Genomic DNA, 18414 nt, shown 5'->3' on the forward strand with positions numbered 1-18414 from the left:
AGGACTTGGGTAATGAAAAAATGAGATAATTGACCCCTTCAAATTAAGAATTAATTAACTCTACATTGACAGTTATAGAATGCTCATGAGTGGTTAGCACACTTTTTTGCGTAGAATGTACTTTATCCTATGACTCTTCTTTTCAAGACTTTTCTAGGGAAAGATTAGAAAAAGAAAACTTATGTGGGCTTGGAAACTTCTCCATGGGGATGTTGAGAGTTTTGCATGGGTAGGATCCAGCCTCAGGACCTGGTTATGTTGACACTAAGCTTTAAGGGTAGATTGATCGCCCAACCTTCTCCCTTCCCTAAAGCCTGTTTTGGCTAGGGAGACTTTGAAATGGTAGCCAGGGAGTTGTTACATATTCCCAGTTTTATGTGCAGTTGTTCCTTTGTTTGCTATATCTGCTTGAAGTCCCAGTGTGCCCCAGAAATGAGTTCCATCTACTTCCAATTCAGCCTTGGCTCACATCCGGTCTGACTCAGAGCTTGGATGCTGTTGTTTATAAACAAACAACATACATTGTGGTTGTATGTCAAGATAGTTTCAAGATGTATCAGATGAGCTCATCCAAAGAAAACTAATTCCAAATGGTGGTGTTCTGGGTACAGCAGGGTTTGAGGAAGCTGTGCAGTTTGCCCTCTTGATTCCTCCCAAACCAACCTTCTAGCCTCTTCCAGTCAATAAATGGTATTTATAAAGCATTTACCCTGTGCAGAGCATTGTACTAAGTGCTTGGGGAAAAGTGCAGGGCAACAGAATTGGTAGATGTGATCCCTGCCTACAAGGAGGGTACAGCGGGAAGTAGACATTAAAGTAGATTAGGGATAAGGGAAATAGACTGTAAGAATATTTGCTTAAGTATTGTGGGACCAGGGTGAGTATCAGAGTGCTGAAAGGGTACACAGCCAACTGCATAGTAGGTGCGGCGAGGGCGGGAATAGGCGTCATAAAGGGCTTCTGCTTGTGGCCTCTCCCTCGTGCTCTTCTAATTTGAAACTCCCTTCCCCCCTCCCCACTTTCAAATCCCTCCTATAATCCCATTTGCACCAACAATCCTACGCCAATTAACTCCTGACACTCCATGTCACATAAATCCATCCACCATCTCTAGCAGTTCCTCTTCCTCAGAATTTACCAACCATCAATTTTATAGTCAGTTTATTTTGGTTATACTATTTGCAGATGTTTTTGTCTCTCCCCCACTGGAATGTAAATTCCTTGTGGGCAGGAAATTTATCGGGCTTCTGTTGTACTTTTCTAAGCATTTAGGTACATTGCATTTCACCTGGTGGATGCTTATTAAATAACTACTGATAGCCAGAATTTACGGAGTCCCAATTGTATAAGGAGTTTTCCATAGTAAATATCCATGTTAAATATGCAACTTAATCTTTGAATTACATTCCTTTAATCTGGCAGTAGTTAAGGATGCCAGTTTTAGAAGTATGCTGTTCCTCAGAAGGTTGGAGAGGAGCTACTAGGGTCATCAGATTCTAATGAATAGTTGGATTGGATTAGAGTTGCTGGCACTATGCTGAAGCCATTTCCCATATTTGCATGGAATGTGAGAAGGCTGTGAAGAGGAGGCAACACACAATTTGGAAGGCATTGTGAGAAAGTGTTTCAGATTCTCTGGGTACCTTTTACCACTCCAGCAAGCCGCAGAAGTTCATGAAAGGCTCGTGAGCACAGGGCTGACATACAAGAGATAATAGGCTACTTTGCGGAGTTGGCAAAATCATCATCATCATCAATCGTATTTATTGAATTTATCGTATTTATTTATTAAAATCCCACTATCTTGTGATCATTTGGAAGAAAATTGAGGTCAAGTACCAACCTGCACCTGGGAACCCGTTGTATTAGCCCAAGATGGGCACTGGAGATAGAGAACTCAAAGCTCCTGAATCGGTTTCTGCTACCTCAGCAGTACCCTGATAACAAAGTAGACAACTGAATCAGGAAAGCCAATATCTCCAAAAATGCAGTGTAGATGTTGACCTCTGGGAAGTAACAGCAGTAATCTGGCAAGCAGCGAGGAAAGCACCAGGGGAATCACAAATAGCAAAGGTTGCTATGTGTAGTTCTAGGGAGATTTATATATGTGCCTCAAATGGATCATGCACTGGAATTTGTACTCATCAGTTTAATGGGTTGTAACATGTCAGTAATAGCATCTTTAAACCTGACAGCAACTCTAAGTGTTCTACCCCTTGCTGCATAATGTAGCAACCTATGTTCTGTTATTTTCAGTGTACATAAATTGAGTTGGACTGATTCCTGTTGCTTTTGTGCTCTAAAATGGACTGTATTTCCAATGCTTGATTAGGGCATGAATTAATCACAGTTTTAATATTTAAAATAGCAATTTTGTCATCGAAAATTCCCTATAACCTTAATTTTTGAGAAATGATTTTAGAATTATCCTTTTATAATGTTCCTTGGAGACTGGAAAACAAAAGAAAGTAGTTAATTTGGCCCAGAGCAATAACATCAAGGAGTAAATTGGTGTGGGGGTGTGGGGGGAAACGGGAATTTGTAATCTATAAATTAAGTGCAGTCTGTAATCTGTAAATTAGCTTTTTTGTTGTTTGTGGGTGTATCTAAAATCAACTGGATATGAGGTAAATTCAAATTACATTTTTGTCTATTAAAAAGCAAAAGGAGCTAACTATTCTAAATGCTGCATAATTATGTTGCCACTAATGAACCAGGGTGGAAGTTAAAGGTGAAGTTTTGTCTCTTCAGGGTTTCAAGATGAGAGTTAATTTTAAGCATTGTTTAGAGACTGAAACTTGTTTCCTATTTAGGTGGGCATTTCCACATACTAGATCGAAAAGTCCACAGCTGTGCAGTTGAGAATTTAAGCTTTCATTGCCTGCTTGTGTGGTGAGTTTAGACCATCTGGGTTGTCAGAAACTAGTGAATTGCAAGGGAGTAGAGTAGATTAGAGAAGGGAAGAGCAAATGCTGTATGGCAGGTTTTTTTTTTTTTAAAAAAAGACTGTGCTTGAATTAGTATTCCCTCCTGCTTTTATAATTTCTCCACACATCTTCAGTCAGTGAAAAAGTAGTTCAGACTAATGCTAGAAATTTAATATAGCCCCTCAAATGCTTATTCCAACTGAAATCCTGGCCTGTTTTTTCACTCAGGCCCTTTTCCTCTTCCGTTTTAAACAATGGTATGAGGTAAGGCTGGAATCTCAGCAAATACATTTTGCTCAAAATGTTCTTGGGTTGGTCTAGACACTAGATACCTGTAGCTACCTAAGATTTAGGACTACCCTGTTATAATGCAGGCCTCAGGGGTCATGTTGAGAGACTTTTATTGAGAGCCCCCAATTGATCTCAGCCAGACCTGAGATCACACTCAAAATCCTGAGAAACCAAGAGCCCAGTTCGACAACCAACACCCGAAGAAACAATTTGGTATAGCTACTGTAGAGTTTTGGCCCAGAGCTGATAAGTTAATGTGAAAATTTGGGGATGTATTTCAAATCCCTTGCTAAAAATCTACGGAGTCCCTTGTGGAAGTTGTATGGGTCACATTTATTCAAAAAATTATAGTAGCTCTTTGAGAAGTTATTGAATGCAGTGAGAATTACTGCATATACATTTCAGGGCAGAATATAAAGTAAAATGTACCATAAACCTATTTAGAATGAACTAAAGAGAAGAGTGGTAGAGCAGTGGGAAAGTTAAAGTTGAGGAGGTGGAAGGCACTCAGCACACACAATTCTTCGGTGTTGGGGGACTGTTTTGTTCAGAGCTTTCAGTGGCATTGCAAATATTTGCATGTTCTCAAGGAGAGACTGACTTTTGGAACTTGGAATAGCAACGAGGAAAGAGATTTTGTTGTCTTCCTATTGCCCACAAGTGCTTGTACATTAAAAAGTTTCAGATCCTTACAAATCCATTCCATTTCTGGGTCTAATTTGTTTTTTCCCCCCTATCTGGCTATGATTATTATTTTGCTGTTATTAGATGGTCTTGGATAAATCAGTATATTATAACCATCCCTGCGAAAACCTGATGTTTCTTTGTTCAGTGGTAAGCTGATCCTGATGAAGAGGTCCAAACAGGAAGCAGGTCACAGCCTGATGCCTGAGCTGGAAGCTTCTCTGCTACTCCTCCCCTTCCTTTTCACTGAAAGCTGTGGCCTGTGGGGAATAGCTCGGAGAGAGCTGCTAGGGAGTGTGTCTTTTTGGGAGGGAGTGATGAGTGGTGGACTGAAAGATCTGGCTGCATTACGTGATGGGTTTTGGCTGCTTCTTTAATTGGAAGAGAAATGACAGGGTGCCAGACCGGCTGCCTAGAGCCCCTGAAAAAGGCAGGTTGGGGCCATTTCTACAGTTGCTATCATTGGCAAAATTAGGGAGTCCTCAGTGGTTTCTGTGAAGCACCTTGAGTAGGGTAATATGAGGAGTAGGAGGCAAAAGTGAACCTCTTGAAATTTGAAGGAGTCCATCAAAATAGCCCGTGTCTGCGTTATCTTTGGGCCTCTTAAGCACTTAACTTTGCTCCTCACCTCCTTCCGTGTCTCCGATAAGAGACTTCAATTGCCACACTCAGAGACTTCTGACCTTACTGCGAGATACAAATCTGACTTGTGGTGTCTCGGTTTGCGAGGTAAGGGAGCCATGAAAATAAGGCTTTGCCCAGAGCCCTAATTTACTCAGGCTTTCTTTTCTGTTCCTTTTTGTTTACGTGTTCATGGAAATCTGGCACAGGGGGTACTTCGAGGGTAGTTGCTGCTGACACTTGGGTTCTCCCGTACATTGGAAATTTCTTGAAGGCAGAGAGGATGCTATGTACCAAGCTCTGTAATAAGCCCTGGAGTAATACAAGATAATCAGGTTGGACACGGTCCTCATTCCTCACTGGACTCACGGTATAAGGAGGGAGAGCAGATATTGAATCGCCATTTCAAAGATGAGGAAACTGAAGCACAGAGAAGTTAAGCAACTTACACAAGGTTGCACAGCAGGCAACTGGCAGAGCCAGGTTTAGAACCCAGGTCCTACTAGTTCCATGCCCCACTGCTGTTACTGACTTTCCCTAAAGACATAAGGAGAAGAATATGGGGGCATGGAGTGGAAGATGGACATAGGAGGGACAGATGTGCACTGAGGCACTTAATAGACCAATCTAAATGAGATTCTTGCCCTTGGAGAATCTCCATTCCACAGGAATATGCAAGCAGTAACTACCCATGGAGTTTCCTACTGGCCTCCATTTTCATGGAAACATAGAGGGAACAGAAAGGAGAAGCTGGGTAATGTACAGCAGGGACCAAATCTGATCTTTTGGGAGATTATTTCCAAGTTACTTCTAAAGGCTAGGGCAGAGGGAAAGAAGGAGAGAATTTCAGTTCATGTGTCTGTCATGCAAGTCCCTTTTTCCTTATGGGCTAAGTTCCTCATCAATGAAAAGGAAATAACGTACAGGTGCGTTAAGTCCAATAAGCAGTGAAGAAAATGCTATAAAAAGAGTAAAGGTTAAAAGCAGTAGAGCTGTTATTAAAAAAAAGTACAACACACATATCTGTTGGTCACTATTTACCCACTCAGTCTGTTCTGTGTGGTCATGGACACTTGCTTTTAAGGTTTCCTTCAGCCTCAGCTCCCAGAATCACCTTCTACTCCTGGTTTCAGCTTCTGCTTATCCTCACTAGTACGCACTTCTCACTAAAAGCCTCCAATTCCACACTATTAAAACCCCCTTCTCCACCTCTCTCCTTCCTGAGTTGAAAATGACAGTTCTCATGGCTATTGTATTATATGGGCTGCCCCAAACAGCCCATTTTACTAGCATACAAATCTAGTGTCATGGGTCTTTATAGAAAAATTGAAAAGAAAGCACATTATTAATAATTGCGGTATCTAAGTCCTTACTTGTATAAGCACCGGAGTAGATGCTAGATAATCAGATCAGACATAATTCCCACCTTTTATTATAGTTACACAAGAGAAGGTAACCTGATAATGACACAGGCGTGTTCATAATCGTATTGAAGAGATGAGAATAGTAGTTTTTTTATTCAGAAGATTGAGTATTCGCAGCCGACTTAATCCATATTCACTTTCTGAACATTTTGTTCCGTCTCTCCCTGATTAAATTAAGTTCTTTGAAAGCAAGAAACATGTATCTTGCTATTAGCGAAATCTTCCAAGCCCAAAATACAGTGCCTAGAATCTAGCCCGAGTTCAATAAATGCCATTGACGGAGTCAGTTGTATTTTATACTAACCTGCCCAATCTGATTTCTATGGGACCTTTCAAAATTATTTTGGATGCTTACTGCGTTCAGGTCCCTGGCAGTTTTTGTTTGCACTTTTTCATTTTCCCGTGTCATCTCTTCATATGCATTTACTTAAGTTGGCTTTTAAACTCGCTAGCTGTACCCAGGTTTAAAAGAGATTTTACAAAGGAAAAATGTGGCTGCTTTATAAAATTGCACAAGAGACACCCATTTTATTATTTTTAAGTCTCCTGAGCCATTCATATTTTAGACGTGAAGATTGCCTCAAGGTGAGTTGGATGAGAAGGCAGCTCAGAGGTTCTGATCTCTGGTATTTGGAATGTATTTTAAGAATTAAGTTCTCCTGGAGGGATGGGGACTTTTCCTCTGCCTCCTCTAATTACTGTTTTGTACTCTTCCTTTTTAGTGCTGGTTTCAGCTGTAACAATGTCTTTTGAATCCAGACAGCTGATTATAATTTCAAGGATGCTAATACACCTAATAATTTTGCTCTTGTAAGTCTCTTTATTAGGGTTTTTCATCATCTGAGTAGCTCAATGTTAAACATTTGGACACAAATTGCAGAGGACAATAGGACAGTTTGAAATTCCACAGGATTGCTAATGCAGATGAGTCGTTTTAGTGACAGCCCAAATACAAGACCAGACCTGACTTCATTCTCAGGCAAGGTGGGGTCCATGGATGCATATGATGCCCAAACTCAAAATCTAATGTTGTAAAGATAATCAAGGTGCAGAGACTGCATATTCAAGAAGAAATGGTCTCTCTCAGTTCACACTTTACCTTTGATCCAAGTTGTGGGTTTTCTGGCAAGCAACAATTGCACAACAACCCTTCTTTTTGCAACAAGGGGTCCCTCGGTTATTCTTGCTTTTATACTAAAAATGCTTCTCCTTGAAGAAGACATCCCAGGTTAATCCCTGAGGCTTCAAGCATTACAGTATCTTTTATAAAAAGGATATTTATATGTGATGTCTTGCATATTTACTCTTCCGTTTGGCATTGTAATTTTCAATAGTAATAATGATAATGATGGTATTTGTTAAGGCTTACTATGTGCCAAGCACTGTTCTAAGCCCTGGGATAGATACAAGGTTATCAGGTTGTCTCATGTGGGGCTCACAGTCATTTGAAAGATCCCTATTTTACAGATGAGGTAACTGAGGCACAAAGAAGTTAAGTGACTTGCCCAAAGTCACACAGCTGACAAGTGGTGGGGCTGGGATTAGAACCCACGACCTCTGTCTCCCAAGCCCGTGCTCTCTCCACTGAGCCACACTGATTGTTTGCTCTCGTAGTCTGTAAGCTCCCTAAGGGAAGGATCCTTTTGTTATTTTTCACATTCTAAAACACAATAGTGCACCCTCAAAATGTAGGGAGTGTATATTGACCACAGCTTATGTTTTAATAGGATTTTGCGGGTGAAGGGAAGAGGGATGCTATTCGGGGAGCAGGCACCTTTGATATCATCTAGAAGTTAGTGGCAGAACCAGATTTTCCCACTACAGTACATTTCAAAACCACTTTAGGCATAATGCATGCGTCGACTTCCTGTGTCTCACTTCCCAGATAATTATTTTTGAAACATCTGTACCTTTGGACCAGGCACCCAGTTAGAGTGCTTAAGGATTCCGATGCGAGTGGGTTATTTTGGTTGATCAAGGAGGTTGTTTACACCTTCTTGAACAAAGCGTATGCAGCACAAGTTCTACTCAATTTTGGGCAGATGGCCATTTCCAGAGTCTGGCCCAAACAAGTTCTCACAGACAAGAATTGTCTCCCTCATTTGCCCTGAAGGCTCTCTCTGTGGACTCATTCCCTGTACTCTTTCATACTCTTTCCCCCTCTCTCCCCCTCCTTCCAAATGAGCTTTCCTACCCAGTAAAACTAGTGTTTGGAGTCCCCTGAAACATATACTGTTCTCTATTAGCAATGCTGTGGCTAAACGTAGAGATCGTTCTTGCTCTTGGATGTAGACTGCATTAAGCGCTTAGTACAAAGCTCTGCACACAGTAAGCGCTCAATAAATACGATTGAATGAATGAATGGAGAGTCAGGAAGAGCAGTAGTGCAGTGGATTAACAAGAGATGAGTCAGAGGTGATTCCATGATTACGAGTGTCCTGAAATGGGGCACAGTAATCCTGTTACCGATGTGAAATTTTTGACTAATGAAGTACTAGACCTAAACCTAAAAACTTTATCTCAATTCATCTTGACCAATCCCCTATTTTACATATGCTAGGTAGTAGAGGAGCAGGTGTGCAATATATGTACTTGTTGATTGCCATATCAGTGTTATTTATTGAGCACTTAACTACAGGTAGACCACTGTAGTAGGAATTTATAATAGAATAAAAATGCATGGTCCCAGGAGATTATACTCTTTCAGGGGTTGGGGAAAATCACTTCTTTTTGTCAAATTCTTTGGGCCCATGACTGATCTGATACCTGTTGTCCAACTACGTTCTTATTAATAAATCACTTTTCTTTATTTTTTAATTGTAGACTGTGGACATCCATAAAGAGAAAGTGGCCCGCAGAGAGATAGGCATTTTGACAACCAATAAGAACACATCAAGAACTCACAAAATCATAGCACCTGCAAACATGGAACGTCCTGTAAGGTACATTCGAAAACCTATAGACTACACAATGCTGGATGATGTGGGCCATGGTGTAAAGGTAAGCATTTCTACAGACCAAGGGATTTTTAGTTTGCAAATTCGTTGCGAATAAGTGGGGAAGTTACCAGACTCCTATTTAGCAGTAACAACTTGATTTTATTTTGTAATAGCAATATCCTTGGCACAAGTCAGAGCCTGTCATCATTAGACAGAATAAATTTTCTTTAGGAAGTTCAAAATAAGGCACTTAAAAGAGACCTATCTTATTGTGTATGCTCATCTTGAGTAATTTACTAGTGCCAATTTTTGATCCGCTCTATGCATGTATATCCTAGTAAAAACAGAATCTAAGAGAATATCTGGGCAATTCGCAGCCTTAACATTTACTTAAACATGATTGAATAGTACTTAAAATATATTCAAAATTAGTTTACAGCAGTGGGGAATCTATATATTTCAGTTCCAGAGGATTGGTAAATGAGCTTGTCCACCTAATACTACCTTTTTCAGTTTCAACAAGTTTATGCAGAGGGAGTTAAGCCAGCTGAAATCCATGAAACATTCATAGGGTTTTTGTGATTCTTTCTCTCTGGCCTTGCCTCTTCTTTCCTTCTACTCTGACTCCATTTTTGAACTTCCTTATTCTCTGCCTCAACTCTGCTCCACCCCAATCTCTTCAACCTTTAGATAATCTATAGCTCCTTGTATTCTCCTTCCCCTCCCCACAGCACCTGTATATATGTATATATGTTTGCATGTATTTATTACTCTATTTTATTTGTACATATTTATTCTATTTATTTTATTTTGTTAATATGTTTTGTTCTCTGTCTCCCCCTTCTAGACTGTGAGCCCACTGTTGGGTAGGGACCATCTCTATATGTTGCCAGCTTGTACTTCCCAAGCGCTTAGTGCAGTGCTGTGCACACAGTAATCGCTCAATAAATACGATTGAATGAATGAATGTATTTTTTAACATCCCTATTTATGTGGAAAAAAACCCCTCCAATTCCAGGACCTTTCTGCTTTTTGTATGTTGAGAGTTTTAAAATTGGTAATCAGATAGGAAAAGTAAGTGAAATACTCCAATTGCTTATACTTCAGTTCTTCAGTTTTGCTTTTTTATGTAGTTTTGTCTCTTTGGTTTCCATTGTCTTTCTCTTCTATTAAATCTTAGCCTTGTTTTTTCCCCTCCGTAGAAATAAGCCAGCGTTTCCTGGTGACCCTTCCTTTTGCTACTACTCTATCCTGCCAGGTTTAGCAAGCCCCACCAGTACTTATACCAGATCAGAAGAAACAGTTTCTGTACAGCAATTAATAAGTATATGAAGCCTTCTGTAGTCACTGTCTAAACTAATTTGGATCAAGCATTCAAGCGTCGGCGAAGCAGCGTGGCTCAGTGGAAAGGGCACTGGCTATGGAGTCAGAGGTCATGGGTTCAAATCCCAACTCCGCCAATTGTCAGCTGTGTGACTTCGGGCAAGTCATTTAACTGCTCTGTGCCTCAGTTCCCTCATCCGTAAAATGGGGATTAAAACTGTGAGCCCCCCATGGGACAACCCGATCACCTTGCAACCTCCCCAGCGCTTAGAACAGTGCTTTGCACATAGTAAGCACTTAACAAATACTGTCATCGTCATCATCAAGCATTCTGATACCTGAACCCCATTTTAATCCATTTTCGTTTACGGGTCATCTGAGTTCAGTCAGGTAACCAGCCAACTTCTGGATTATTCTGTCTCTAAATGTTTGTTTTCTAAAGGTTATTATCCCCATTGGATCATTCCTTATAAGTGTTTGGAGGGTTATAACTGCTCGAGGTAGATTTGCCTTTGCGGTTTTCAGACTTATCTCAAGAAGACCCTCCAACAGCATGAGTTGAACAGGTCCCCGGGTGAAGGAACTTCTCTCTGGTTCCACCACATTTTTCAGTTAATAGTATTGACATTTGTTAAGCACTTACTATGTCCCAAGCACTGTACTAAGTGCTGGTGCAGGTGCACAACAATCAGGACCTATATGGGGCTCACAGTCTAAGTAGGAGGGAGAACAGATATTTACTCCCCATTTTGCAGACTAAGGAATCGAGGCACAGCAAGGTTAAGTGACCTGCCCAAGGTCACATAGCAAGTAAGTGGTAGATCTGGGATTAGAACTCAGGTCCTTTGATGCCCAGGCTCTTTCTACTAGCCATGTTGCTGCTCAGTTAAATAATTCTTTTAATGACCTCAAAGGACACTACCTTAAGCAACTGAGGGAAAACTTCATGCCGGACTCTCCCCTCTGAATCATCATCATCATCATCAATTGTATTTATTGAGCGCTTACTGTGTGCAGAGCACTGTACTAAGCGCTTGGGAAGTACAAATTGGCAACATATAGAGACAGTCCCTACCCAACAGTGGGCTCACAGTCTAAAAGATGGATAAAATAAGGGGAAAAATGCACAGATAACCCCCCTCTTCTCCCCCTCACCCCTGCTAGTAGCAATTCCTTTTCAGATAGGGAGATGGGTGGAAAAGCAAAAGTTAATGATGATACCATAGAATTTATTTCTTGCAAATTATACACAAAGCTTCTGTATCTGACAACATCTTAGTTGTAGAAAATCCTAAATTGCCTGTAGACAATGACTTTTGGGCTTTGATTCAGGTAAAAATTTCACATTTTATTGACATTGGAGATGAGCCGTTTGTCTCCTGGTAAACCATCTGTTTCTTGATTTTGTTTTGTTTTCTTTTTTTCTTTTTGTGGTTTGTTTTTTTTTTTTTTTTTCAAAAGCTCATTATGTTTTTAATAGGCTGAAGGTTCTAAAAGAAGTTTTCTGCTGGCTGTTTGTAATGTGGAATGTTTGAATTGTAAGGCATTTTATTGCCTTTTCACTGAGTTGTGCTGTTGTGCTCTTTTAGACTGTGACCCCACTGTTGGGTAGGGACTGTATATGTTGCCGACTTGTACTTCCCAAGCGCTTAGTACAGTGCTCTGCACACAGTAAGCGCTCAATAAATACGATTGATTGATTGCTCTCAGATTGGCCGTACGCGCCAGGGTTTGGATCTTAGGGAGTACTATCTTCATAGAAAGACACTGCTCACATATGGGTGGTATAAAACTCACTGCAGCTACTGACAGGGCTTCTAAACAGCAAACTTCTTCCACCTCTGAATTTTTCTAGTGAGCCAGTAATTTAACTTTGGGTCAGGGAAATTACCTATTTAGGGTCAATTGTATTTATTTTATTTTGTTAGTATGTTTGGTTTTTTTCTCTGTCTCCCCCTTTTAGACTGTGAGCCCACTGTTGGGTAGGGACTGTCTCTATATGTTGCCAATTTGGACTTCCCAAGCGCCTAGTACAGTGCTCTGCACATAGTAAGCGCTCAATAAATACGATTGATGATGATGATGATGACTTTTGCCACAAGGCCAGTACTCGAGAACCAAAGAAATATCCCCATTTCCTACTTAATCCTGTTCATTGTGAGTTTAACAGTTGAGGTATGTGGGGATTTTAGTCCCCTTCTAATTTCTCCTAAAGAAGTAGAAGCTGTGGGGTAGGGTAAAAAGACTCAGTAGTGAATGCAAAGCTAAAATACAAATGCCAGGACCATCAAGTTGGACACCAGTACAATTCTTAGCACACAGTGGATCTCCGCATATCTTGTAGAATAAAGGAACAAACCACATGAGGATTAGGCAGTGGGAAATATGAGTTGTTTTTATTCTATTTCTACAGTTATAATACTTGGCTCATTGCTCAGTAGTCCTTTACACAGTGCAATGAACTCTTTGAGGGACTGGCATAAAAATTCAATAATTGAAATTGTAAGAAGCTAGTATTAATTCACAACAATTTGTACTTTCTCCCATGCCATGTTTATTCTCAGCCACTTCCTACTAAGGAAATAATTTGGCATAGAAATGTGAGCATGTTAAGTATTTGCCAGGTCCCAGTTGTCAGCCTTAAGTAATGTAATTTCGAGCTAGCTGCTGTTTGCTTTTAGCTCTCTTTTTCATCCTCGATTATTTCGTCACAGTTCACATTTTATCATGTTATTCCTAATGTACTTTATTTCAAATAATCTTGAACATACTGTGTCCAACCTAAGATGCATGATTTGAGTAACAAATTCATATACCCCCTCATCCAAAGTTTTGAATTTTGGAAGGTTTTTAAAATGTGCAAGATTGTACTGAATAGTAATAATTGTGATCTTTATTAATCGCCTAGGCCCACAGATGATCTTTTGTTCCCTTGTAGCTCTAGGCTTTGAGGGTGGTGGTGAGTGGGGAGAAATATTTATTTTTAGCCCATGCCCCAGTCTAACCCTGATCTGCGGGTGACCAAGTGGATACGGTAGGTTGCATTTCTGATCCTTCCCGGGACTCTTGATGAGGTCCACGGGAATCTCAGACATTGGTGATGTGGAATAGATCCTGTCTCAAGTTCAGCAGAGACAGAGTTTGCCATTTATTACTCCCCTAAACTTACGTGGAAATATAATAATACAAAAGGAATACTAGGCATGACATTGTATATGCTGTACTCATTCAAATTCATAGTGGTGTCTCTGAAAAGGAGAACTTTGACCTTCATGAGTCCTGGAATTTGGCTTGAGATTTTTAAAATGTTCAACGTGGAAAAAGTTATAAAAATTAGTTCAATACACTGGTGGGCAAATAGTTAATAAAGAAATAAAAGTTTGGCCCTAACAATAAATGCACATGACCCAGACATACAAAAATAGCAAATACACGATAATAAACATGCACTCTATTATTGAATTGCAGTATTTATTTTATAGCTATTTCTTTGTATGACACCACATATAATAAACCAAACAGAGACAGCAGGGGATCAGCTCCAGTTTCATTACAGCACAGTTCCTTCAGTAGATGAGATGAAGAAATTGAATTGACCAGTCCAACTCTGCTTTATGCCTGGGCAGAGGTGGGGAATAACTCCCAGTCCCTTGCATAGATTGGGGTGCAGAACCTGACCAAGAGAGGGGAGAGGAAAGAAACATGCTTCTTTCTTTCTACTTTTCCCTCCCTTATCTTTGCAGTGCCCCTCAGGAAAAGAGAGCTGGCAAGTGCCAGACTTTTGAAACATCATTCAGGGTTTTCTCTCCAATTATTCAGGGATGGGTCCAAGAGAGCCTGGTGGGAGCACACCATCACCAACAGTATGTGTAATAATAACGGAGCTCTTGGTTTAACAAGGTCTCATAGTTATGAAATGCCCATTAATTTGAAAGTCATTTGTGTTGTGTAGACTTTAACTTGAACCAATTAAGATCGAATGGCTTTGGTTTCATGTGTCTGGGCCCTAGCAAATCTTCCACCAGCTAAAGAAAGCAGTTGATAGTCTAGTGGAAACAAGTCCTCACGAGGAAAAAAGATATTTAAAATTTGGTATATGGGCTCTTTCCCTGGAATTTAATGCTTAAAATGGGCAGTCCACTGGCCATTGATGTGCTGATGGGCAAAGAAAGAACAAATCAGGGAAGCTATGAAGGCTTTGGGGTGCTGGCAGGCAATATGTGGGATCAACAAGACACAGATGAGACAAAACTCCACCTTTATCTGGTGATGTCTAACCTTTATGGAAGGGCGGCTTGCCCTTTTCCCAAACATCAGACTGCTTAAAATGTTTCAACAGCCTCCCCCTTCTAACCATGTTTACTGTTCAGTGGCAGTGTAATTAGTGAGGTCTTCAAATTTTTCCAAATTCCCAAGTCATCTGCCCCAAACCAACTACTGTGTGGGAGATGAAATCTTGCCCTGTCTTATGCTGTTGAGTCGTCACTGACCCATAGCTACTCCATGGACACATCTCTCCAGAACGCCCCACTCTACATCAGCAATCGTTCTGGTAGTGTATCCACAAAGTGTTCTTGGTAAAATACGAAAATGGTTTACCATCGCCTTCTTCCGCACGGTGAACTTGAGTCTCCTCCCTCGACTCTGTCCCCTAGCACTGCTGCCCAGCAAAGGTGAGTTTTGACCTGTAGCAAATTGCCTTCCATTTGCTACCTGCTGCCCACACTATGAATGAGCTTCTGCTCGACTCTCCCTCCTGTAGCCAAGACTGGTAGGGTACTGGAAACAATCCAGGTGCGATCCTCAGAGCAGCAGGGGGAAGATGAAGTAGGGTGACCACAGTGATAATGGGCCGATGAAACATTTTTATGCACAGATTTATAAATGCTCTTACTATTTTAAAGAAACAATCCTCAGATGACAGGCTGTACCGTTGCCAGTCAGAGAGCTGCAAACCAAAGGACAGGCTACAAGTGTGTATGTAGAATGCTCATCATTCCTTTTATTTTCATTTAGTCCCTTCAACACGTCATCACCTGCAGAGTTCTCTGAATTCAAAGATAATGTGTGTCTATATATCAATCAATCAATCGTATTTATTGAGCGCTTACTGTGTGCAGAGCACTGTATTAAGCGCTTGGGAAGTACAAATTGGCAACATATAGAGACAGTCCCTACCCAACAGTGGGCTCACAGACTATATGGGTATATATAGTTGCATATACCCATATTTGTGTGTGTGTGTGTATACACATATAAAACTAAGCTGTATAATATAGCTATAGATAATATACAGTATACAGTATCCTGTGGAAAATCAGTAAAAGTCCACTATCTTAGGTCGTGTGAAATACAGCTAATAAGATAAAGTAGCAAATCCTGTTCCCAAGTGCTTTCTCCTTTTACTTGGATTTGCACCCTTTATTCACCCCACCCTCAGCTCCGCAGCAGTTGTGCACATATCCATAAGTTAGTTATTTATATTGTCTGTCTGCCTCAGTTACCTCATCTGTAAAATGGGGATTAAGACTGTGAGCCCTCCATGGGACAACCTGATCACCTTGTAACCTCCCCAGTGCTTAGAACAGTGCTTTGCACATAGTAAGTGCTTAATAAATGCCATTATTATTATTATTATTATTACTACTACTCCTCTAGACTGTAAGCTATTTGTGGACAGGGAACAGGTCAGCTAACTCTGTTAAATGGTACTCTTCCCAGTGCTCAGTAACAATGCTGTCCACACACTAAATACATTTGATCAATTGATTCCCCCCTATTATCAAACATGGCTATATTGCATAGGAATGTTTCTGCTAAGTCTGTTATATTGAACTTTCCCAAATGCTCAGTAGAGTGCTCTGCACATAGTAAGCACTCAAATACAATTGATTGAAATTATATATAGTTTCCAGAGCGAGTGAATCAGATTCCTCTATTATGAACTTAAAGCACTAAAAATCATTTCTCAGTTCTTACTGCCTGCTTAAATGTGTAATTTTAGATAGAAGATAATCAGGTTGGTTACAGTTCTCTTTCACATGAGACTCAGGGTCTGAGTAGGAGATAAAACAGGAATTGAACCCCCGTTTTACTGATGAGGAAACTGGGGTACAGAGTAGTTAGGTAACTTGCCCAAGGTACCACAGCAGGTAAGTGGCTGAGTTGGGATTAGAACCCAGGTTCCTATCTCCAGTCCAGTGCTCATACCACTAGGCCACACTGCTATTCGTCATCATCAATCGTATTTATTGAGCACTTACTGTGTGCAGAGCACTGTACTAAGCGCTTGGGAAGTACAAGTTGGCAACCTATAGAGACAGTCCCTACCCAACAGTGGGCTCACAGTCTAAAAGGGGGAGACAGAGAACAAAACCAAACATACTAACAAAATAAAATAAATAGAATAGATATGTACAAGTAAAATAAATAAATATGTACAAACATATATACAGGTGCTGTGGGGAAGGGAAGGAGGTAAGATGGGGGGATGGAGAGGGGGATGAGGGGGAGAGGAAGGAAGGGGCTATTGTTTGGAACTCCTCTCCCTTCAGATGCTGGAACCAAGTGCAGACATAGGAAATTGGGAAGGGAAGAAAATGTTCTCTTCTTTTTGGAATAGTTTTGTTTCAGTTTATTTTAGGGCAGATGGCAGCATAGCAAGATTGAATAGGGGTATTTTTGAACTTGATTTTTGACCTTTCTTTTATTATTTTTGAAAAGACAGTCCAATTGGATATGTTTGTCTTATGGCTGTGACAGTGGACCCCTTTCTAGCCACTTATGCCGCTGGCAGGGAAATATTTTTTTTTAAAAAAACCTCATTTTTCATCATGTTGGTGCTGCTAAAGGGAATGGTGGTTCCAGTTGAAGGGGGAAAAATATCCAGGCTTTGCACTCACTCATGGCCCTTTGGTCAAGCTTCCCTTGTTAAATGTGGGCCCCTTCCTCTCAGTTCCTTTCTTATATCTGAAAGGGGACTGTTTCTTGTGGCGTAGAGGAATAACGACTGTGCTTAATCATTGTTCATTGGTCAACATAAATTTAACATGGGAAACAAGATGGAAGTGTAGTAATCTCTGGTTAGAACATAGGTCCGAGAGTCGTCGTATTTAGCTACTGTTGGCACTTTTCATCTCAAAGTGTTTCTAATTTGTGCTATTTTAGTTTGCCTGTGTAATCATCCTCTTCTGAGAAGAAATGCAGCAGTGCCCAATACCATTTGGGGGGCAAAAGATGAACAGCAATTAAAACTACACCCTGGCCATCAAATAACAGAGTACAGCCAAAATGCTTTTGGATTTTCAAGAATCCATAATGATCTTGGTGTCTTCCAAAATATGTCATTGCTGTAAATAGATTGGCAGAAAGTAGAACTTTTAGTTGTAAGAAGCCTTGTAAATAATGTCGTATTTCCTTAAGGAAATATTGGCAGTCTTGGTGTTGTAGGTACTCTGGGTATGTCTTAAGGAAAACACAACACTATTTACATGCCATGCAGGTTTAATCACTCTGCTGTGTTAGTTGCTTGTTCCAGAGACAAACATCTCTAGAAACAAGAGAATAGCACCCATATTTCTTTCTCTTGTCCGAGACATTGGCAAAGATGGTTGTGTGAAAGGTGCTTGTTTTTTTTGAGAACAGATGTTTGTTAGTTGATAAATTTAAGCAGCCAATAACTACTTGGCATAACATATTATTATTGTTAGTCCAACAGTTTTTAACCCAGTAACTCAGAGGAGAAAGGGCCTTCTACAACTGATCTCCAATCTGAAACTTTTCCTACACTGAAGGTTCTGGGGTCGTTCAGCATTACCCATGCTTGACAAAAACCAAGCATGAGGGTGTTGTGAAAATCTCCCAGTCATTTGATCGCATCTTCTGAATTTGTATGCGAAGAACTTGCATTCTCTTATGTAAAAATGGTATGAAATTTGGAATAAAAAATGAGACCTTGGAAATGGAGACCTCCTGAGATAGATTGTCATGGTTGGCTCCATGCCGGATGCAATCTGGAATCTGTTGGTGATTCCTCACTCTTAGTGATGTAGTTTAGGCCAAGTGTGTACATATCCTTTAAAAATCCTTAAGGGCCTTCTGTATGTTTCTGTACTTCTCTGTAAGTGGATATTTGGTGTATGGTTGTGTAATTACTAGTAGGAAAATGAACCTAATGATTGTAGATATAAACCTGTCCTAACGGCT

The 18414-nt window shown here is 40.4% G+C and overlaps 1 protein-coding gene across 9 annotated transcripts in view; it reads left to right on the plus strand.

Annotated features, from left to right (window-relative positions):
• ABI1 (abl interactor 1) overlaps positions 1-18414 on the plus strand; it is a 102460-nt gene that overhangs the window by 57488 nt on the left and 26558 nt on the right. For all 9 annotated transcript variants that reach the window (XM_038755835.1, XM_038755839.1, XM_038755836.1 and 6 more), the window contains exon 3: positions 8771-8947. In XM_038755835.1, the coding sequence (XP_038611763.1) occupies positions 8771-8947 (177 nt within the window). The remainder of the gene's footprint in view (positions 1-8770; positions 8948-18414) is intronic.

Source organism: Tachyglossus aculeatus, chromosome 13 (assembly GCF_015852505.1).
Source record: "Tachyglossus aculeatus isolate mTacAcu1 chromosome 13, mTacAcu1.pri, whole genome shotgun sequence".
In the NCBI taxonomy this organism is placed as follows: Eukaryota; Metazoa; Chordata; class Mammalia; order Monotremata; family Tachyglossidae; genus Tachyglossus; species Tachyglossus aculeatus.